General features: G+C 43.2%; 1 protein-coding gene across 1 annotated transcript in view; it reads right to left on the reverse strand.

Moving 5' to 3' along the window:
* Positions 1-22,619, reverse strand: part of LOC111694646 (glutamate receptor ionotropic, kainate 1-like) — a 49,652-nt gene extending 27,033 nt beyond the window's left edge. The window contains exons 1-4 of the mRNA XM_023463562.1: positions 22,500-22,619; positions 22,205-22,434; positions 22,027-22,147; positions 17,949-18,101 (exon numbers count right to left, since the gene is read on the reverse strand). Of these exons, the coding sequence (XP_023319330.1) occupies positions 17,949-18,101; positions 22,027-22,147; positions 22,205-22,434; positions 22,500-22,619 (624 nt within the window). The remainder of the gene's footprint in view (positions 1-17,948; positions 18,102-22,026; positions 22,148-22,204; positions 22,435-22,499) is intronic.
* Between the last annotated feature and the right edge of the window lie 1,640 nt (positions 22,620-24,259).

Here is a 24,259-nt window from a genome sequence, read left to right on the forward strand (position 1 = left end):
CGTCTTGACTACCTCTTCGTTGAGATGCGGAGCACCCAGCGATTTGCCCAGCTCTTCGGCGATCTCCTTCTTGGTGGCACACTCGTCGAGGTCCATGATCTCGATCGTGGTTGTGTGCTGTATGGCGCTGGCAGTGGCCACGTCACCGAGAACCTTGCGCACCTCCACGCCGAGGGAGGAGGCATTGTTTACTCCTTTTCGAAGTTTCCGCACCAGGGCATCAGCAGCACTGCGTCTGTTGTTTTAGACGCTGCTTCCGACTGATTTCTGCAACGTTGGCTCCGACTTGAGTGTTCGCAGAATGCCGGCATACGCAGATGCATCCTTTGCTCTGTTAACGATTGCATCCGGTGGGTAATGAACTGTACGCGGCGCTGGTCGCGGCTTCGGCTGCTTCCGGGTGTGAGCAAAATCAGCTGTTGTTGTCGGCTGATTACGCTGGCGCTGACGTCGACGGTAAACGAGGATATATCCGTCTTGATCTTCGTCATCATTGTTGTTCTCGTCAGGCTTCTTGGATGCGGCCGTCGCGGCGTAGCGCTTGGGCGTTGCGCGAATCGCCGGTGGCGACAGTGCAGGCCGCTTGTTGGTTATACCGACCGAAAATATCGGAGACGTGCAGACCGCCTTGTGCGCAGTAGAAGGTCGAGCCGGCTCCAGACTCTTCTTCGTCTTATTGAGAGCCGAGACGGTCTATACCAGACTCGCAGTGTACCTGGTCACCTCTTTGTGTAAAAGGTGACCAACCCTCGATGAAGACGGTAAGACCACTCACAAGTCCTTCAATTCTTGTCCACTTCTCTTCGTAACTTCCGGTCGCAAAATCTGCGGGGGTCGGGAGCGGAGAATCCTTGGCTGTCAGCAGAGGGGTGCTAAGGATTATGCGCGCGGTGGCTGCCGCAATCATCACGGGGGGAGGACCAGATCGTTGTCGGAATCGCCAGAAGCTAATCTTCGTTCGGCTCTTCATTGTGCTACAATCCGCCGGTTTAGGCGCCTGCCGATCCTGCTGCCCGTCGAACATAGCGGCCGATTCGACGCTAGTCAGCTCAAAGCACAAGCACCGGCACAGTGGCGCGAAGCACGCACTCACACCAGCGCACGCGGCTCACACCGATTGTACTGAGCGCGGGAAACACTTATGTCACTCGCTACTGACACACGACGCAATACAGGTTGTTACAGCTGCACACACATACAGCAGCGGTGCTGCATACACACATGCACAGACGCGGCGCGTCACCGTAAACGCACAGCACTCACAGAAGAACACTGATTCAACGTATAACTTCGCAAAAAGGTCGAGAATACGGGAGCATGAGCAGAACACGTCTTGCCTGCTTCGCTCTTCAGACTCAACCCTTGTGCGTGTTTTTTTGTTTTTTTTTAGATGTATCGATCATATCGGTTTAGGCTGTACATAACACAGCTCTACAAAAAAAAAAAATTTTCAAATCCACCGACCGGACCTAGTGGACTTTATGTTTTTGGGGTCGCTGAATCCGAATCCGGGGTCGGTTTTTCAAGGTTGGCTCATTTTAGAGGTCAATTAAAGGTCAAATAATTGAAAAAGGGTAAAAAATCTGAAAAAATTCATACATGGATTTTTGAGGATGCCGAATCCTGTGACGACCACGTATGCGGTCGCACGAACGCTCGTCTGCTGCGCGATCAGCTGAGTGAGCCGCGGAGCAGACGAGCGCGCCACGGTAAAGCAGATTCGGCTCCGGCCAAAGCGAGCGATACATCGTAAGCACACGAGGTGAGAAGCTCGACTCTTGATACGTGAGCACACGCATCAAGCTGTGTACGTGAGCACACGTAACACACTCATACCTTTCCGTGCGTGAGCACACGCACTCTCTCCGACTCTCGTGGGCACACGTGAGCATCCCCGACCCGATCCCCGTACCGTTCCTCCGTTCCTCCGTTCCGTACCAACCGACCCGGGGCTGTTTATGTGTGGCACTTACTCCGATTGATAGATACTTATACAGACCGATACACACTTTGTTCCAGATACCGACTGTCCGGTCCTATCCGACCGAAGGGTAATCCGACGCACCGGTGTCCGCTTTGCCTGCCCACTACTTGCTTGGCTATCATACATTAATCTTTGCTACTGATTAATATTGAATAATCCTTTGTTGCTTATTGTGTTCAATTACGTAACCGAAGTTGTTGCTTTCCATTATTTTCTTTTGGCAATCAAATTTAATACTTTTCTTTGCTTTCACTAAACTTCAAAGCATTTTGTTTGTTTGACTATTTGCTATATTTGTAAATAATTAATCTTTAGTTAATTAATAAATCCATAAATACTTGTTACCGAACTTTTACGACTTATCATTACAAGCCACCACCTGATCCCACCGTTACAATCCAAATCCGAGGTCGGATGACCTTCAGGCGGTCAATTTGGAGGTCATTTGAAGGTCAAACTACAAGAATTCAATGAAAATATCCGAAAAAATCACCCTTATGTTTTGAGGGTAGCTCATTCTAAATCAGAGGTCATTTTGACTGTATCCGGCCTTGTAAAGGTCATTTGAAGGTCATTTTAGGGTCAGATCACGAAAAAAGCTTAAAAAAATCTGAAAATACTCATTCAGAGGTTTTAAGGATGCTGAACTCAAATCTGAAGTCAGATGACCTCTATGAAGTCACCTTCAAGGTCATTTAAACTTTAAATACAAGGAAGTAAAAAATTAAGAAAATATTTTTAATTTTGCATGCGTTTTTACTTTTTTTCGCAATGCATCTTTTTTTCTTCAAACGAACGTTGCGTTTTTTGCCTTTCTCATTTTGACTCTCTCTCTTCAACATCCAGCAGTAATCAGCCATCATCGAAACATCCTATCTACCTAATTGATACCGCTGCTCCATACTTTTCATGTCTTGATAGAATCGTTCTCCATGCTCGTCACTAAAATCACCACAGTTATCCGGAAACTCGTCTGAATGGTTATGTAAGAAATGCAGTTTATAAGACATATTACATTTCATTTCACCGTCATCAAACTTATCGAGTTTGCAGGTAAAGACTAGAAGAGAAAAAAGTGTGTCAGAATGAGAGTAACTTAACAGAACCGCATATTTCTCCATATCAATATCACGAAAGAAAACGGTGCATTAATATGAAAAAATATGCCGATTTGTCAATTCACTCCCCATGCTGATCCACCTGGCTCATCTCTACTTTGTCATAAGGATATACTTATAGTGAATTTATTTTTACACTCTCAGACATTATTTCACAAAATTTTAAAATGCATTCGTTTTAATCGAAGAAAAATCCATTGATGAAGAATTTTTCAAATTTTGTGACCCAATTCTATATTAAAAAATAAAATAGCCTATATTATATTCACATATAAAGAAGTCCTATAAAAAATTTACCTGAAGCTATGTCAACAAAATTAAGGTAAATTTTATAATAACGGAAGTAAAAATTGATTGTTAAAAAATAAAGAGATATTTTGGTTGCTTTACTGCGTCCCCGCAATAGCTTAGAAAAAATGCATTATATTTATTGAGTACGGAAAAAAGCAGCTCTATCCCAGAATGTGAGCTCGCTAAATGTCTCAGACTAAAAAATTAATTCAGTTTTAAGAAACTAAGTACAAACTTCTTCCAATATTTTATCGCATTAAATAAATTTAACATTGAAATGACCTTGAAGGTAACTTCATAGAGGTCATCTGACTTCAGATTTGAGTTCAGCATCCTTAAAAACCTCTGAATGAGTATTTTCAGATTTTTTTAAGCTTTTTTCGTGATCTGACCCTAAAATGACCTTCAAATGACCTCTGATTTAGAATGAGCTACCCTCAAAACAAAAGGGTGATTTTTTCGGATATTTTCATTGAATTCTTGTAGTTTGACCTTCAAATGACCTTGAAAGTGACCTCCCAAAGGTCATCCGACCTCGGATTTGAATTCAGCATCCTCAAAAACCCTTGTATGAATTTTTTCAGATTTTTTACCCTTTTCCAATTATTTGACCTTCAAATGACCTTGAAAGTGACCTCCTGAAAGTCATCCGACCTTGGATTAGGATTCGGAATCCTCAGAAACCCATGTATGAATTTTTTCAGATTTTTTACCCTTTTCCAATTATTTGACCTTTAAATAACCTCTAAAATGAGCCAACCTTGAAAAACCGACCCCGGATTCGGATTCAGCGACCCCAAAAACATGAAGTCCACTAGGTCCGGTCTGTGGATTTGAAAATTTTTTTTTTTTGTAGAGCTGTGTGATAGTTAAAAAAAAATTTAGTATATCGTTATTTTGTATATTTTTTAAATTAAAAAAAATCAAATATATTGTTTAATAGTACAAGGAAAAACCCCTCTATGGAAGAAACAAAAACAAAAAAACATTTTTTTTTGAAAAGTTAAAAAAAGGTTAAAAATTTTTTTTTCTGAGTAATCAAAATAAAAATTCAAAATGATAATGATTAAATTCAGAACAGAGACAGAACAGAGACAGAAAAAAACCGCAATTAACCTTATCTTCGCAGCTCTCTTATTTCACCCTTACTCTCGAGGCCTTGGGACCTCCTAATTCCCTCAGTGGTGACCCCGACGTGATCCAGAGAGTGAACAATATTCGCGTCCTAGCTCGAGCCCACTCGAGTGGCGAACAGTGAAGTGCTCAACAAATAAAGTTCAAAGAAAAACGGCCATTTTTTTCTTTTATTTCGCTTCGGCTTGACGGTAATCGCGCAAATCTCGTCCTCGAGCTACAGCTCGGACAGCATTATCGCGCCCATCTCTGCCTCGACACTCAACAAACGCTATTTTTCGTCATCATCAGCTTGGCATCGCCTTCTCGTCAAGTTCGCACACGTGCTTTGCAACTCACGTGTGGCACTTGTTGCGCGCCTCAGGAAGTCATTTTCGTGCCTTTGTCTTCTTCATCTCGTCGTCTCTCTCCCACTCGAGTGGCGAGCGCGCGCTGGTAAGGCAGGACTTCCGCTCAGCGCACATCATCCCGCGCTCCTGGCACACAGAGAGGCGCACGCAGCGGGCTGTTCAGACCACCGTACTTCGTCCCGCGCAACAGCAGCGACAAGTCACAGCGTGTTCCTTCCACTCAAGAAAATCAGTTTTTTTTGGCGAGAATCTAGGCTCTCGCTCATCAAGTTTGTGCAGTGAACTTGTCTGTCGTAAAATTGACCAGTGTTAAAAAAAAAAAAAAAACTTTTTTGTTAGTCTCTGTGTGCGCTTGCGAGCCAGGCAGAGCTAACCTAATTCTCCTATTGCTAATTTTTTGTGTTTTGTCGTTTCACGTACACCACTCCTTGATGTTGGCATCATGTCCGACGACGGCAAGCAAAGCGAGCAGAACGACAGTCTACTCAACGCCTCAAACGTCACAGAGGACGGAGGTGACGCACCTTCACGAGCAACCTTGGAGCGTTTTCGCATGTACGAAAAAGCGATAATCAATCTTCAAGCTCAACTCACCGATCAGCAGAAGGTCATAAAGGACCTGTGCGAGCTAAAGCTGGGCGACACGACACCCTCATCGTCTGCACCGACGACGAGCGCACAGGTCCCGAGCACGAGCAACTGCGACACCATCACCACATCGAGTCAACTGTGAAGCGGCACTCAGACAACGAGCTCCTCATCAGGGTACAAATTCAGCTTCGGTCCATCTCTTCCAGCACATGATGTCAAACCACCGTCGATGAACCCTCAGGCATTCGTTTTCACACCCAGGCCAATGCAATTCGCTGGCAATCAGAACACAATGCCACCAGCATTTGGAGCTTCTGCTAATGTTACTCCTCTAGTCTTCTCTCAATCACGAGACTCTATAGCTGGACAAGCTCCGCAAAACTCTCCAACGTCCAGTGCTGATCACAGCAACAACGACAACTCAACGTACTGGGCCAAGCACGTGTTGACCATCATGCCAACCTTTTGGCAGCACGACCCCAAGCTGTGGTTCGACATGCTAGACAGCGAGTTTGCCTCATGCAGGATCACCAAGGACCATGTCAAGTATCACATCTTGCTCAAGTCTCTAGGCAATCGAATCTGTGTAACACTGTCGTCAGTCTTGCACTCTTTGCCTGAAGAGGAGAAGTACGACAGATTGAAAGTCTACCTCATCAAGAAGTACTCAAAGACGCTTCAACAAAAAATCGACACACTGATGAAGGAGTCTAAACTGGGCAGCAGGAAGCCTTCTGAGCTTTTCTCCGAAATGGAAGCACTAGGCCAAGGACACGTGCCTAGGACAACGATCCTGCTTCTGTGGTACAGACTGCTACCGAATGACTTGGCCATTCAACTCGACGACTCAATCATAAGCTTGGATGCAGCCTCAGCGGTGGAAAAAGCTGACCGCATTCACCAACGTCTCAAGCTGCTGGACGAACCAAGTATTGCAGCAGTCTCAAGCATGAGCCAGACAGAGGATGAAGTCGTTGAGCGTGTCACAAGCAGAGTCATCGCAGCTCTCTTGACTAAAGCAGACGCCAGACCCTCTCGCTCCAGCTCAAAGGAGAAAAAGTCTCCACGTTCACGCTCGAAGTCCAGGGTGAACTTCGGGAAGAAGAAAGATCTCTGCTACTACCAATTTCGCTTCGACGACGAGGCAAAGAAATGCGGTGATCCGTCCTGCTCCATGGCACACCTGTTGAAGAAAAATTTAAACTAGCAAGCCCAGAGATACTTGAGGCGAGTATGGCAAGCCTGGGCCAAAATTTGAAACGCCTCATTGTACGTGATCGCTCCTCGGACTTGGTGTTTCTTATCGACACTGGAGCAGAAGTTTCCGTGCTCCCTGTCGATAAGAGCAACACAGAAGCGCCTTCATCCTTAGTGCTTCACGCAGCTAATCATTCAATCATCAACACGTATGGATGTCCTGAGACACATCTCAATTTTGGATTTCGTCGAAACACTGTCTGGTCTTTCATCATCGCTGACATTCCATACCCGATCATCGGAGCAGACGCAATCTCCCACTACGGCTGGTTGCCAGATTTGAAGAACAAACAACTTATCGACGGCCAGACCAAACTCGCTATAGAAGGACATTTAGCACCGGCAGCGATCACAGGCATCAGCTTGATCGACCCACAGCACCCGTTTGCTGATTTGCTAGCGCAATATTCAACGCTTTTCAACACGCAATCATCAACAACGGCTCGAGCCTCGGGAGTCGAGCATCAACTCATCACCGTAGGCGAGCCAATCGCTCAACGAGCAAGACGACTCAATGCAGAGAAATTGAGCGCAGCTCGCAAACAATTCGCCATTTGGTGCGAGAACGGCACGTGTCGTCCTTCAGACAGTCCGTGGGCCTCGCCTATCCACATAGTGCCAAAGAAGACGCCGGGTGAGTTTCGAGTCTGTGGAGACTTTCGAAAATTAAATGCTGTTACGCAGCCGAACAAGTACCCAGTGCCCAATCTCCACGATTTCACTTCGATCCTGCACGGCTCCTGCATCTACTCCACGCTGGATCTTTATCGGGCCTTCAACCAGATTCCCATGGCAAAGGAGGACATTCCAAAGACAGCGGTCATTTCACCGCTGGGCCTCTTCGAATTCCTCTACATGCCGTATGGATTACGAAACGCCGGCCAAACATTCCAGCGTTACGTTAATCAGGCTCTGGGAGATCTGCCGTTCATCTTCGTCTACATCGATGACGTGCTGATCGCCTCGAATTCTCGTCAGCAGCACGAATCGCACCTCAAGATCGTCTTGGACCTACTCAAAGATCACAACTTGCGCCTCAACTACAGTAAATGTGTCTTCAGACAAGAGAAGGTGGTATTTTTATCTCACACGATCAGCGCCCAGGGCTTCACTCCCTTGCCGGACAAAGTGGAAGAGATTGTCAACTTTCCGCAGCCTACGAATATCGATGAGCTTAGAAGATACCTTGGACTCGTCAACTTCTACAGAGCTTTCATCAAGCACGCTGCAGAGATTCTTGCCCCTCTCAATCAGCTGATCGTCGGTGCCAAGAAAAAGGACAAGACTCCCATCCTGTGGTCCGATGCAGCCAACACAGCCTTCGAGAATAGCAAAAAAGCTTTAGCAGACACTACGCTCTTGGCTTACCCAAAAGAGAACGCTGAGCTCCGTCTCGTGACTGACGCCTCCACCATTGCTGCAGGAGCAGTTCTTGAGCAGAGGACAGATGCAGGATGGCAAGCGCTTGGTTTTTACTAAAAAAAATTCACGTCTGGCCAGAAGAAATATGCACCGTACGACTTGGAGCTTACGGCAATATTTCTTGGCATCAAGAACTTCCACTACGAGCTGGAGGGCAGAGAATTTGCAGTCTACTGTGACCACAAGCCACTGCAATACGCCTACACACAAGCTCCAGAGCATGCACCTGTCATCCGCCAAAGACAGCTCGCGTATTCTCGCAATATACGACTTCGATAAAGTACCTACCTGGCGCAGAGAATCCCGTAGCGGACGCGCTATCCCGAATCTGCCACAAGAACGAATCGGGCTCACAGGAAACATCAACTGCAGCTGTCTCAAACTCGAGCGTAGACGCCTTTGCGTTGCCCACTACCTTTTCGCTGGAAGAGCTTTCTGAAGAACAAGGCAAAGACGACCAACTCCCAATTATACTCGCAGACAAGAAAATTCCTCTGCCTCTCCAGAAGGGAATGTGGCCAATCAACGAGCGACTAGTACCGATCTACTACAACACTGAAGGAGATTTAATCCGTCCTTATGTACCAGTTGCGATGCGCAGCAAGGTGATTGACCTCTTTCACAAATACGCTCATCCAGAACCCAAGTCCACAGCTAAACTTATCAAACTCAAATATGTTTGGCCAAGGATGTCGCAAGATGTTGGTGCCTTCGTCAAGAATTGCTTACACTGCCAGCAAAATAAAATCTCTCGACACACGAAGCTGATTCCGGCGCTCTTTCCGATACCCGACGATAGATTCACACACGTTCACATCGACATAGTGACGCTGCAAGAAAGTGAAGGATTCACCTACGCACTCACTATGATCGACCGCTTCTCGCGGTGGCCGGAGGCCGTACCGATGGCAGACATGCAAGCTACGACGGTGGCACGTGCCTTCCTGGACACTTGGGTCGCTCGCTACGGCGCGCCCGAGACAATCACATCAGACCAAGGAAAACAGTTTGAAGGGGAGCTTTTCAACGAGCTTTGCAAGCTCTTGGGCACCAACCGCGAGCGCACCACTCCCTTTTACCCAGAGTCAAATGGAATCATCGAACGTTGGCACCGCGACTTCAAGACGGCGCTGATGTGCTTTGAGCATCACGTAGCCTGGACGAAAGTATTACCTCTAGTGATGCTGGGTCTGCGCACTCGCATTCGCTCCGACATCGACGCCAGTCCTGCGGAAGTATTATACGGTTCTACACTTCGGCTCCCAGGAGAATTTTTCTCCGACAAAACCACGGAGCCTGACCGACACTAGTTCACTGCAGAAGTGCGTGCCTTTCTGAAAAGCATCAGACCGGTGACGACTACGTGTCACAACGTATCGAAGCCGTTTGTTCACAAAAACTTGGCTGATTGCTCGCACGTCTTCGTGCGCGCGAATCCCATAAAGAGAGCTTTGGAATCTCCGTATGTAGGGCCATTCAAAGTCGATCATCGTCCATCGAAATACTTCTACGTCGTGCGAATCATCAACAAAGCAGGCCGCGAAGAACTCAAAACAGTTTCAACCTCTCGTCTTCAGCCAGCTTTTGGAACATTCAGAGACATCAACCAGTTCATTCCTGAGGTGCCTCAGCCAGTAGCTCAATGTCACGACGAGGCGCAGCTTACCGACGATTTTGACGTGGTGAAAGCTCCAGACATACCATTTGAATGGCAAGCTCGACCAAAACCCAACAGAAACAAGAAGAACTTGCAAAAATCTGCTAAGGAGCAATCAAGCTCCCAACCGATCACCAAAAAATCAACGAAGTCTCAACAGAAATCAAAGAAGAAAGTCAAATTCAACGTTGAGCACTCGTACAGTCATCATTGAACAGCACCAAAGCAACTAGCAAAAACAACATTTTTATTTAAATTATAAATCGTAGCTTAAGTCAAAGTTATATTTTTTGTACTCTAGCTTTAAACAAACTCTTGTAAAAAATTATTTTCATTTTTAATAATTCAAAAATTTTTTAAAAAATTACCCCGCACCACTGTGGGGACTCACCCCTCTCTCGCCCCTCCCGATGCGCAACCAGCGGCGCAGAGCGGCGAGTAGAGTCAGTGTAGCTCACGCCACGAGCGTGACAAGTCGAGACAGAACAAAACTGCAATTAACCTTATCTTCGCAGCTTTCTTATTTCACCCTTACTCTCGAGGCCTTGGGACCTCCTACTTCCCTCATATATAAGGCATTTCATTACAAGTCTCCACTCGGTCCTATTAAACAAAATCACTCAGTTTCTAACTCACGTGAAAAGTATCAAAATGCACTTGGAAGATAAAGGTAACCCATCATTTCAAAGAGAAAATTACCTCAGCTTTACGGTGGCATGGTCAGATTTTCCGAAATTTTCCATTTTCATCCGAAAAAATTGACATAGAATTTAAAATGCAAATATCTCAAAAAGCCCATTTTTAAGATTTTTCAAATAGTCGTCATCGATAGGTCAGGAAATTTCCTATCGATATGCAAGATTTCAAAGTGTGAAAATGATTATTACTTAATAAATACTTAGTAGTCATGGAAAAGTCAGTGCGCAGTAATAGACACATGCCCACGCAGTAAAAGGTGCATCGGTTTTTTTTGAAAATAGATTCTAAGGTCATCATTGCCGCATTCTACCCAAGATAGAACATGCCTTTTTTTGTTAAAAAATGCATACGCCTTATTTTTAGTACATAACTATATGATCACACGACTGTGGTAGTTCATCAAGACTATGGCTTGTTTTGTATATTTTATTTTATATATATATTTTTAGAGGAACACAGTAGATACATTGTAGAAAAATGCTTGAGACATGGTATTTTCATTTTTTTTACACTTTTATCAACCTAGTAAAATGGACGATGACTTTGTATTCAGGCATTTTAGAATCTTCGCGTAGGATGAGGGGTCTTTAAATTTTACAACTACCAGGTCAGAATGAAAGTACTGAATCGCGCTTGCTTTTGGCCTATGAGCCTGGGGTTTTGCATCTGCAAAGTTTTGGCCGTTTGCCACCTTCATTGAACTTGCCACTCTCCTGACTTGGCAAAAAAATTTTTGGCACCAGTGGTTCTTATTTCTTTCATGAAAGCTTCGGCAGTTGTCCTCGAAACAGGCATAGGCGCACTGCTGGTTCCATTCTGCTTTCTCATTTCTATCCTTTTCTTCGATGTTTATCCTATACTTGGTAAAATCTGGGTTGTTCCTACTAATATATTCTGTTGAGAGAATTACTTCAAGTTCTCGAGGGTATTGAAATATACGTTGTGTATCGATTTGGTATGCCTGGCCAAATCCTAATGCTCTTTGTGAACTATGTCCCTGGCCTTATGTAACTTAGCACTTCTTGGAAGTTCTTTCAGTGTTCTATGAAGTTTTTCATTCCTTTTGATTTTAACCGATTAAGTTCCTAAAGGACATTACTTCTACATTTTTTTCGGTTACAGTATTTTTGGAGAAAATGAAGCCAAAAATATGGGCAAGTAGCCAGTTTCTAATGTAAAAAATTTCTCGAATTCTATTCGCGAATTCCGTTCTCGAATCTAATCTCGGATTTTTGGAGAAAATATCAGGTCAAAAGTCATTGTTGACTTTATACCAAAAAACGTGATTTAAAAAAAATATTGATGTGAAACATCTATATTCGCGTTTGGTGTCAGGGGTAAACCCATAAAAACCGAGCGTCCGTCCGTCCGTCCGTCCAAGCGAGCGCAACTTTGGTAGTAGAAATGCCTATGAAGCGTCGGTTTGCGCTACGCGCTGTGATTGGCTGCCGCGCCAGCTACATAGAACCGCTTTCTGCTGCTGGCCGCTGCCAAGACTTGACGCTTGTATCTCTTTCTCTCTCGCTCTCGCACGCGCGTATGACTGTGTTTACGTATACGCACGAGGCAGCGTAACAGCAAAAGCAACAGCAGTCGGCTCAGCTCACGGGATTGACTGCGTTGAGATATATTTCTCTGTCTTGCTTATGCGTATCGCTAATACATATGTAACAGTTTACCCTCAGGACTAATGTAAGGAAGTAGTCCAGCACAGGGTCCAACGGTACTCCTTCCTTTAAATTGTATCCTAGAATCCCTTCCGCCCGAGAGAGAGATCGGAAATAAGCGAGCCTAACAGTATTGCGGATCGGCGCCAATTTATCGATAAGCGCCGAATTTGCAGAGAGAGAGAGCCGTGATCAACGCTAAGTGCGTAGACGGGTCTTGCGCGTGCTGCCTTATGAGCAGACGAAAGCCTGTCAAGTGGAAAGGGAGGCCTATGATGACTGACGAGCCGACGAGGAGTTGATGAAGTGAACACTCTGTGTTGGACCTCGCGTGAAATAGCTTCGAGCTACCGACCCCTCTCGTGTGGGACCTGCGATGGCCAGCGTGTGTGAGAGTGAGTCTGCCGTCCTGGAGAGCATCAACATCTGGCTGCCTTCTCGTCTGCCCTCGCTATTTTTGCAGTCTTCCTCAGGCCCAATCAACCACCAATAAACCATGTAGTCAACGAATGTAAGTCTCTCGATTCTCTCCTGCATATGCGCCATATTATTGTAACTTTCAACACGCTCGATCTCTCTCGGTCTTGTCCCCGCCTAGCCCAAACTCACGACCGTCGTATCTGCCGAAATAGCCGCGGTGGCCTTTTGCCGTTATTATAATTGTACGGGTGAATGTTTTGTGCCGAGCGAACAATTATCGCACATTTGTAATTCTTACCTTTCTTGTATTCTATATTATTAGGCGTCACTACCGTGACTGGCGCTCTTTTTAATAAATAAGCCTAATTATTGATTATACATTACATGATCGCGTAGATTATTTTTGGCACACCTTTTCTTCGTTCCCCGTTACAGGACAACGGACATCTCGCCGGACAAGTTACTTGCCTCCCGAGGGTAAACTGTTACATTGACGCCCAACGTGTGTGTTACCGCGCTGGAAGATTATTATATAATCGCAGTTACATTGTTACTGCGCGAAGATTATTGAAATAATCGCGGGAAACATTGGCGCGTTCGAGTCGAGAGAGAGTAAAAGAGCATAAATATATTGTGACGTGCGAGGGTCTAGGCAGCAGCCTGTGCTCGCCCTGCCGTCTAATTATTTATTTCGGAGGCTCCGGTTAGCCTAACTGGTCGTCTTACCTCAAAGGGGGTCGAGCCCTCCACCAAATGTGCCTCGAGCGTCGGCGATTGTGTGCTGAAAAGTCGGAAAGGTTCGCGAAATGACCACCAGAGGGAGTTAGTTTAAATCCAAATCAATCGTTTATTGTCTTACGTCAAATTACTATTTATTCTATTAATTAAGAAAGGTCGTCGAATTATTGCTTAAATGTAGAGAAATGACAAAGGAAAGTCTGACAATTACTTCAGTGACGTCACGATACCATACGGGTTTCGTGCACTAAGGTCCAAGGGGAAGACGTCGAGTCACAATACGAGCTCGGTTCGAATCCCGATCGTGCCGCGCACCTGCACTCGCGCGTCTCTGACTCGCTATGCGCGAAGCCTTATGTCGCGTGAGTTCGCTCGCGAAAGTCCAAGGGGACTCGCCGAGTCACAACACGTGCCCGGTTCGAATCCCGTTTTCGTGACGCGACCTTAATAACACGCGGACTTGACTTCACGTGGCTCGGCCTGCGACGGCTTCGCTGCTTTCGCGCGAGCGTGTACGACGGACTGCAAAATGGCCGCTTACAAACTCGAAACGCGCGCGACGCAACTGCGACCTGTTCGCCTCGGACCAATCACACACACACACACGATGACAATTCTTCGACTCGACTTATTTATTACGCGACCGACTCTTCGCTCGTTCCACGTCATGCGACATACAGCACACTTACGTACACACACGACCGACCAAGATTAACAAGTACAGATTAAACGCTTACAATCTCTTCGCCTCGGCCCGACGACGTCATGCCGTTGTCCGCTCGCGGCACGCTGCAAACGTGTCCGAGTCCCGTTGTGGTGGGTTGGCCGCTGCTCACTCGTCGACTCGTGCTGGGCCTCTGGTGCCACGCCGGTGATCGCACGATGCAGGCTGCGCACTCCACAGGCACACACAGCACTTGGTATGCGAGTCGCGATGCTCGTCGTCGTCGTGCACTGGGCCGACTTAACCTCGCTCGTACCTCGACTTGGTTTCTCTTTTCGCGCACTCCTCGGACACCGCGTCTCTTTTCCCGTTTTCACTCTCGTTCTCGCTTCAACACACTCGCTCGCTACGCGACGATCACTCGCTTTTTGTCGGCTTATCTACTACTCAACTCGCTTTTTAGCCTCGGACTTGGTAGCTCGCACTCGCACGATACGCAGTCGTAGTCATAATGGCGTCGCTTCACGTGCCTTCTTCTTGCTCGCTTCGTCTTCCGTGCTGCTGCCGCTGCTGCTGCTCGAGTTGCGGCTCGTCGCCGCGCCGCTCGTTCAGTCGGTAACCGTCGAGCACGTGCCTACGCTGCCGCGGCGCACGGAGGTTATAAGCGCTCGGCTCTTCCTTCACCCTGCACGGTCAGTTGGTCGGTCGCGCGTCACACGCATACACACGGCATTCTTACGTAACGGCTCGCGCTCGTCGCCCGTAACATCGTTACAATATATAGTATTGTAGAGTTGCGACCTTGGCTGGATGTACATGGTACGTTGCAGGAAGGCTACAGGCCTTTGGAGCTGTATACGTGCATGGCTGTGAAATTGTATTGTTGTGGTTGGCGTGTCTCTCGTGGAGTGGACCAACCAAGTCGGGTATAGTTTTTTCGGTGTCTGAAAGCCTCGGCGCGATTCAGGAGTATTACGATACGCAGTTTTCTTGTAAAAGTGTTCATATATATGTTGCTCAGCGGTAATTGAGAGTGTAATTTGGCGCGATTTTCTTTGCAAAGTTCGTTACAAATTGAAAATATCCTGCTCAGCGGAAACTGAGAGAATAAATTGGCGCGATTTTGTAAAGTACGTTGCTAATTGAGAGCTGAGAGTCCAAAACATTGAAGCGGTGTCTGTTGACAATTCGAGTCGTGCCTAAAATTGTAAAAACGTAAATATACGAATGCGAGGCGAACCGATGTCGAGAGCCGATTTATAATAATAGTAATTTTGAAATAAGTTAACATCAAATACGATTCTGCTTCATCAATCATCGTCATACCTCATGAGATGATTCATGACACCCGTTCATAAATTAATTGTTGTTGTGCTCAATTAATAGTAAGGAAATTTGTTAGTTTATGAAGAGTAATTTTGGCCTGATTTTTCTCTGTGCGTGTACGCGTTTAAACTCAAGTATCGCTTGTCGTCTGCGCTGACAGAGGCAGCGAAAGTGTGTGGCTCAGATCAAAACAATAACATTGCGTGTAGTATAGAAGCGCGAACGCGTCGTGTAGAGCGAGTGAAACGGAGTCGAGGCGAAGTTAGGCAACACACGTGAGCAAATTGAGTGGGGTGTATCGGGGTGTGTATGAGCGAGTGGTTGTATGAGTGAGTAATAAGAGAGAGTACTAGCAGACATGAATGTGCGCGGCGTCTTAAACTCTTCGGTGTCGCAGATATTGGGCCGAATCGATTGGACAGTGATAGCAGAAAACGACGCGGTAGAAATAATACGATGCACTATCGCGGGCGCGTCGGAAACAAGCGTGCGAAGTAGTTGCATGATGAATGGATTGAATGTTGATGACGAGGTGGATACATTGCGAGATCGGTTGATGCGATTTGAAATTCGTGCGCGATTCGGTAACGATAAAGCAATGTGGGATCCGTCGCGAGATATGGCTTCACAAATGTTGTCGACGATGATAAGTAATAATCAGGCCGTTGTTGATGCAACGCCGTTGGCATCATCACCAAGTAGATTAGGAAATAACTTTAAACAGTGGCGTAATATGCATAATATGTCGGAGAGTAGCAGCCTGATGAATATAGTAATTGATGGAAATAATAAGCGTGGACGCCGCATCTCGGAGGATGAGTTAGCCGAATCGGAAGCGCCGAATGATCGTGATGTGCGTCGCAGTGGTGTTCACACGAGTGGGAGTAGTAATGAGGTACAGAGTGAGCCGTTGGATCTTTTAAGTAACGGTGGGAGTAGTACCGGAAGATCGAGATCGTCTGATGCGTGGCGTGCTCGAGGATGATTATGGATTACGCATAGACCTACAGCGTGATATTCGAATAGAGCGCGATAGCGGAAGACAACGAATTCGGAATAGCAGTGGTCACAGGGAGCAGGTCGAGACGCGTGATTTCGAGCAGGAGCACGTAACAGGTGTCACGTCGACGGTGCGTAGAGTAGCGTTTGTGAATGAATCAAGCACGGCGAATCAAAATGATGCGAATCGTGCGACATTAGGCGAATTCGGCGGGGCGACTCCAGCAGCTTTTGTGACAGCGCAATCTCAGATGTATCAGAGCGAAATATTAGGCGCGGGCCATAGCAAAAGTGGAGGAGGCTCAAGTTTATATGGGGCAGGCGATGCAACGGGAAGCCGCGACGAAATGCGTGAAGGCCGTGGCCTAGGTACAAGCATGGCAACGGGGGTTCGTGGACGGGTAAATAGTCGCGAACCGCAAGGAAGCACGTATGGTCGTGGAGGCTTACGCGAACGCGGCGGTAGTTTGACGAGAGATGAAAACTCGCGATACGGCCCGCACGTGGAAGGTTGGTCATCGATGCCGAATGGTATGAGCGGTGAACGCCGAAACACTTTGAGTAATTCGGCGTGGAATGGCAGCGTAGGATTAAATTCCACATTAGCGAGGGCAGACGAGAAGGCAGCCAGATGTTGATGCTCTCCAGGACGGCAGACTCACTCTCACACACGCTGGCCATCGCAGGTCCCACACGAGAGGGGTCGGTAGCTCGAAGCTATTTCACGCGAGGTCTAACACAGAGTGTTCACTTCATCAACTCCTCGTCGGTCGTCAGTCATCATAGGCCTTCCTTTCCACTTGACAGGCTTTCGTCTGCTCATAAGGCAGCACGCGAAAGACCCGTCTACGCACTTAGCGTTGATCACGGCTCTCTCTCTCTCTCTCTGCAAATTCGGCGCTTATCGATAAATTGGCGCCGATCCGCAATACTGTTAGGCTCGCTTATTTCCGATCTCTCTCTCGGGCGGAAGGGATTCTAGGATACAATTTAAAGGAAGGAGTACCGTCGGACCCTGTGCTGGACTACTTCCTTACACATATAATACGTATGTGTTGTCTATGCATGTACAAGATGTGAAACATCTTTATCAATTAATTAAAGAAAATGGAAGAATTTAAAAGTAATCGAACAAGTAAAAGTTGAAACAAAAAAATAAGTAAAAAACAAGTAAAAAGAATCAAAAATTGAAAAAATTGAAAAAAATCAGCTGTTTATGAACAGCTGCAAGATGTGAAACATCTTACCATTAATTTAAGAAAAAAACAAAAAAACAAAAAACATGAATCAAAAAAACGAGAAAATCAAGAAAAATCAAGAAAAAGAAAAGTCAGAAAATCCCAACACAAGCATCGATGTTTCACATCTGGTGCGCTAAAGCTCGAGCAACTACTCTGATTTTTTTTTTATTTTTCGATTTTCCAAAAGAAAACCTTTCAGATCTCGGGGGTTTCGTGCAAATATCTCATCATCGATATCTAAACTAAAAGTTGATTCCGATTGAAACCTAGTGTCGAACCAAACAGAATGGTGGTCAGAACGCGAAAAAATAAAAAATTCTAGTATTTTTAATTCGAAAACGAAGCACTTGAAGAAAAATAGTTATGAAAAAAGAGAACTTGAAAACTTACATTTTTCATGTAGTTAATCAATGAATAGCCATGATCCCAGGTATCTGTTGAATCACAAGATAATGGTTTGACATCTATTTGCTGTGATGTATCTAAGACGTGTAAGGCCATTGCAAACAAATGTACTGCATCGTAAATTAGTGCAGTTTCAGTCTATATGCGCATGATCATGAAAATAAATCGAGTATTACACGATCAATAAAATGAATTCATTTTTATTTTAATGTTTTGATATGTAACGTCTTATGGATCGTAAGGATCAAGAAATGAATTCATGAAAAGCGAGGGCATATCTAAAATAACGAGTTAGAGCCTGGCACTCTTGGCCTCACGAGACTGACGGATCATCATATAGACGAGCAGCGCGAAGTCTGATCAAACATAAAATGCGCGCATGTCTCCACCAATGCTGCAAGAGCGCACGGCGAGATCAAGAGAATGTTGACTGAGCGTCATCGAACCATCAGCGTCATTATGGAGTACCGCGCCAGTCATCGTGAATAAAGGGGATGGCCCCCGACGGAAAACAAACAGTTCAAGAAAAATTAAAAGTAAAAGTTAAAAGTATCATATAATTTGTAAAATGTAATAAAATGTAAAGAAATATAAAATTGCCAACGATTTCGGACATTCAATGCATTAAAAATGCAGCATATGATTACATTTTTTAAAAGCACGTTTCTTGACTCATATGATGCTTAATAATGAAGTCTGTTTGTCTGCCGATAACCAAAATTTATCAGAAGTTGTACTTTGATGTATCGATAAACATATTAAAATATTGGCTTAATCGCTGGATACGAACATGTTTATTTTTTTACCTTTTGACTACCTAAACTTGGCATCAAAAGTCAAGTTTCGAAAATTTTTTCATATTCACCCCAAAAAAGCAGAATAAAATTTGGAAAATGAAAATTTAACTGAGACCCTGTAGATTCGTTGGACCTAGGAGGCAGAAACTTTCAGGATTTTGATTTTTCAATGTACTTTTCAAGAATACATACTTAGTTTCCACTTCATTTTTTTGACATATCACGCTTGAAATGGCTATGCCCATATAAATCAAATTCAGTCATCTCAGTACTCCTTACTTCGATGATGTTATAATGCTTTCTGCTGCACTAGAGTGAGTTCACTTTTTTAACAAAAATTGATTTGGGTACAAAATCTCCAAACCAAAAGCTCCAATCCAAAAGATCCATACACATCGATCGCAAAAAAAATATGGGTCAACACGCTTATTTAAGAGATAAATCCATGTAAAGTTGGTCGATTTAACATGGGTCTTATGGGAGCATTTTCATGATTTACCGTTCTTTAATCGTTCACGATTAAAGTACCTGACAGATATTGATGAAAAACTAAGGCTAGAAAGAAAAAATTATAAGCCTTCGAATGATGAAACAAAAAAGGGGGGTCAACACATTAATGAATAAAATATTTTAATGTAAAGAGTCGAAATCGTGAGGTTACAATGTTTTGCGCGATGCGGCCGCTGCACGCAAAATGGCGCGCTATTTGAGTTTCGAAGCGCACGATATATTATTAAAACTTAAATGTATTACGTAATATATTTATTAAATATTATTAGTAACAGTTTTTTGTTACAATCATGAAACTGTTATAACTAATTGTAGTTATTTAATCAATTGTTCAGACCTTGAGTATTACCTAAAATAGTCTAGGAGTTCATTTTTGCTATATTCGAAACTGCTGCTTATGAGTAAGTTGGAATAATAGATGGAACACGTCGTGTATATGTCTGTTAGGTATATGCGTATGGCGTATATGAGTTCGCGTCGGCGCGGGCTTATATTATAAGTCCCGGGACTGAGCGTATGCGTGTTATTGTAGTAGCCGCGATGTAGCTTGGGTGTATGACCGTTGGAGAAAGTTACTTGTGTGCGTCTGCTATGTATATGCGCACGGCGTATATGAGTTGTGTTGGCGCGGGCTTCTATTGTAGGGCCCGGCACAGAGTGTCTGCGTGTTATTGTAGTATCCGCGGTGTAGCGTGGGTGTATGACTGTTGGCGAGAGCGACTCGTGTGTGTCTGCTAGGTATTTGAGTACGGCGTATATGAGTTCGCGTCGGCGCGGGCTTATATTGTAAGTCCCGGGACGGAGTGTATACGTGTTACTGTAGTAGCCGCGGTGTAGCGTGAGTGTATGACTGTTGGGGAGAGAGACTCGTGCGCGTCTGCTAGGTATATGTGTACGGCGTATATCTCTTTGTGTCGGCGCGGGCTTATATTGGAAGTCCCGGGACTGAGTATACTTCTGCTGTTGTAGCAGCCGCCGCACACACAACAGGCAACGAGTCACGGCTCTCCGGTGTTATGAAAACACCTGTATACCTGTCAAGCACACGTGCTTGACGGGTGTCCGCTATTCTAGCGCTAGTTTCGCTTTGTTTTAGAGCGAAACTGTCGAACTTGTTTTAAGTTCTTTTTGCCATGAGTTATTCACGGGCTCGCAGAGGAAGAAAAAGGAATTCAAACACATACGTTATGTTGTATAACGCCTCCGTGGGCCGTGTTGTACAGCTGGAGAGTTTGAGAGAATAGCAGACGAGCTTGTTTTAAGCTCTTTACCATGAGTTATTCATGGGCTTGCAGAGTAGGAAAGTGAAGGAATGAAAATAAATTTTTGAACTTACTCGTTATGTTTTATAACGGCTCCGTGTGCTGTGTTTTACAACTGGAGGTTCAAGGGAGAATGCGAGGCCTGTTGGTTTGTTCATCGGCTTTTTATACTCTCAGAATCTGTATTGTTTTATGTGGGCTAAGTACATGCTGGAATTTGATTTGACCTAAGGTCGTAAAATTTACGAGTGGGCTGAACAAACCAACCGTCCTCGGATTCTCGATCTTTCCACGTTCCACGGGCCAAATCTTTATTATAAAATACTAGACATAATTGTTGACAAAAGTGTGATACAGTGAATTGTTTGAAATCAGTGAGTTGAGACGAGTGCAACGATACCAAACAGTGCATATTTACGATGACTCAGTATTTGTTCGTGAAGTGCTAGTGATTTCATTATTATTTAATTAATTGATAGTTTACTTGAGTTTGATATCTGTGGTATAGTGACAATTGCTATTGTTTGATATTCTTGCACTCAGCTTAAAGCTTAATGTAATATTGTGTTTGTAAATAATCATTTTGAGTCGTTAATACAGCCACGTGTAGTTATACCTCTATGGAGTTATTTTCTATTTAATTGACATCATTGAGTTATAATAAAAATTGAATTCATTAAACATAATAATTAAACACAGTGAGTTAAAATATTTAGAAATCATATAAGAATAATTAATCTTTTGTTAAAATGAGATTCGTTAATCGGGTCGGTAACTTAGGAACTCTATGATCTAGGATTGATATTTTTCTAATGTGGGTAATGGAGTGATTATCGATCGATCATGATTGTAGGCGGGAAAGAAAAAAAACCATATGATATCAGTGGCGGTGCTGGACGTCACAAAACCAATGAACAAATCTAATAATAATTAAAACTTAAAAGTATTATGTAATATATTTATTAAATATTATTTTGAACATTTTTTTGGTACAATCATAAATCTAATAAACAAATCTAATAATAAAATATATCAATTTCTTAACATTTAATTATAATTGATTAGTTGGAAATAATTTCATAACTTTATCTAAAATTTTTTCATTTTTAGTGATCCTTGGGCTTCTATTTAAATTTTCAGTAAATAATAGCAAGATAGCTTCTTGACCACCTTTCTCATAAGTTGAAACTAAAATGTTATTATTTACTCCAGCAGAAGCCATTTTGTTGATGATATTGGGCGAAAATTCATTTTTAAAATCAATTAGATTCGCTTTGTTACATGCAATGATCTGCTGCCTTACTTTACTATTTAGAATAACTGAAATACTTTGGGTATTCTGACAAATCAGCTGATCAGATATCTCAAGTTTATTTATGAGACATTTTAAAACTTTCATATTTTATCGATTGCATTATGCAATGTTGTAATATCGACGTTCGGTAAAAAAGTTGATACTAATGCAGAAATTGAAAATTTTTCTTTATTTCTTACCCTCTCTAGCAATACTTTTCTGAAAATTGGCAAGGAATCGGCAAACCCTGTGACATATTCACAAAATTCGTCAAGTTTTCCGACTTCTTTCACCAGTTTCAAAAGTCTGGGAGTATCGAATCTAAAATTTTAGAAAGTCTTTAACAAATTATGCATAAATTAGAAGTATTATACATACCTATTTCCATTATGCGCCAACAAAATCTCTTGTTTCTCAAATGTTTTAATGTATTGAATAAATAAATTAACAGCATCTGCTGCTGAGGATGCTTCAAGTCTTTCCTCATTTAGAAATAGATCGCCATCAATAACAGATACTCCCGTAACAATTGATGCCCCTTTTGACATAGATACAGATGGAATAATATAACTGTTAAAGATAGATTCGTGTAAAGAGATTGCTGATATCTAAAAAATGTACGGAAATTTATTATCACAGAAATTAATGCTACAAAAAAAATAAAATAGTTCACCTGCACTATTTCATCTGTATTGGACAGGCCAGTTGTTTCTACATCGAAAATGATAATTTCACATTCATCTGGCGATAACAATAGTGGCTGATTACTGCATAATATATTTTGGCTCTCCATGTCCACAGAAACATCATGAAATGACATACCACTTTCATACGATATGCCTTCTTTGCGTTTGGAAATAGAATTTTCTTTACTGCTTTTTTTTCAATGATGGACGTTGCTTTTAAAATTCATTTTTTTTTAGCGTTCAGCATTTTTCATACACAGAGCTTTCATTTTTAATCTATATTGCTCCGAAATAGAATTTTTTGTAGTTGAAATCTTCTCCAGTACGGATTTGATATAATCTGGGCCGATATTCTTATGGCAGACGGCAGCTGCTACTCTAAAGTTTAGCGAAGATAAAGCAGCATAGTGCTTATTTTTTGGATTTCTCAATGCCACTAGATTGTTAATTGACTCGTTCATTTGCGTTGAAGAACAATGTCCAATTTGACTTGCAATTTGTGAGTAATAATGTATGATTTTAGTCAATTCTATGCGTAAGTTTATATCAGTTAGACATTTTCCATGCGGTAAATATTTGTAAACATATGCATCACCAAGAATTTTCCCTTTACATGAATCATTACGCAAAGTGTGATCGCCATAAGCATGTGGAACAATTTTTTTTAGCTCTCTTTTTATTTTGATTTCATCATTTTTATTCATTTTTATTGCGAGAGAAAATTTGTAGGAGAGGTAGTCAATGACCATTCTCGAAATTTTGAGCGCAAACAAGGACTTGGTGAAAGCTTTTTTGATGTGATTGAAATCAAACATCTTACTATTTTTGAACCATCTGCAGATTCTCTGCGTATTGCTGATATACTACTAGAATCGGCATCTCCTACGAAAACGTTGATTGCTGCACCATTCTCACATAATAAATTATTTGTTGTAACTAATTCAACTGCCATATTTTGGGTTCCATCGATTTGGCAGAACCAACGTGGTTCTTGCGGCAGTCGTGATCATTTGTAAGATGACCTAATGTACAGTATCTGCAATCTTTTGAACGAACACTATAAGATAGTACTTTATTTGAATGAAGTCCTACTAACGTAGAGTGACCTACATTTTTCGAAGTAGTGTTATTTTGTGAATACCAGAGAATAAATAATAAAAACCATTTATTTTACCAGATAAACTATTATATGCGTGACCCATTCCACGCTTTTGCCACGCACTGTCGAACGCGCCTTGTAAATAAGTTACTAAGGAACTTGAGGAACTTGAGGAATCTGTACTTGGATTCAGGTTTTTCTGAATAAAGTGAATCAATATATGTTCAGTTATTTATTATGAATTTTATTTAGTATATGGGCTATTCCACAACAGGTGTTGCAGGCCCAAAAAATGAAGTTGAAACTAACCATTTACTCTTCAAGAACACAATGAAAAATGAAAATCCTGAAGAGCACAGCCCCTTAGGTCCAACCCTCATGGATCTACATGGACTCAAAGTTGGATTTTTATGTTTTGAGGATATTCTGCTTGTTACTCTGCTTTTGTGGGGTGAATATGAAAAAAATTTTAAACCATGTTTTTTCATGTAAAATTTGATGTAGAATTCAAATCTGTACTCAGATGAGACATTAATAACCTCAAAACCCCTTGAAATAGAAAACATGGTGTAATAGGACACGAATGTCAAAAAAAAAATATGTTCGTATGCCTCAAATCAGCCCATATTGTAATATGTTCATCGATAC

This window comes from Trichogramma pretiosum, unplaced genomic scaffold (genome assembly GCF_000599845.2).
Source record: "Trichogramma pretiosum strain Unisexual culture from Peru unplaced genomic scaffold, Tpre_2.0 scaffold175, whole genome shotgun sequence".
Classification (NCBI taxonomy): Eukaryota; Metazoa; Arthropoda; class Insecta; order Hymenoptera; family Trichogrammatidae; genus Trichogramma; species Trichogramma pretiosum.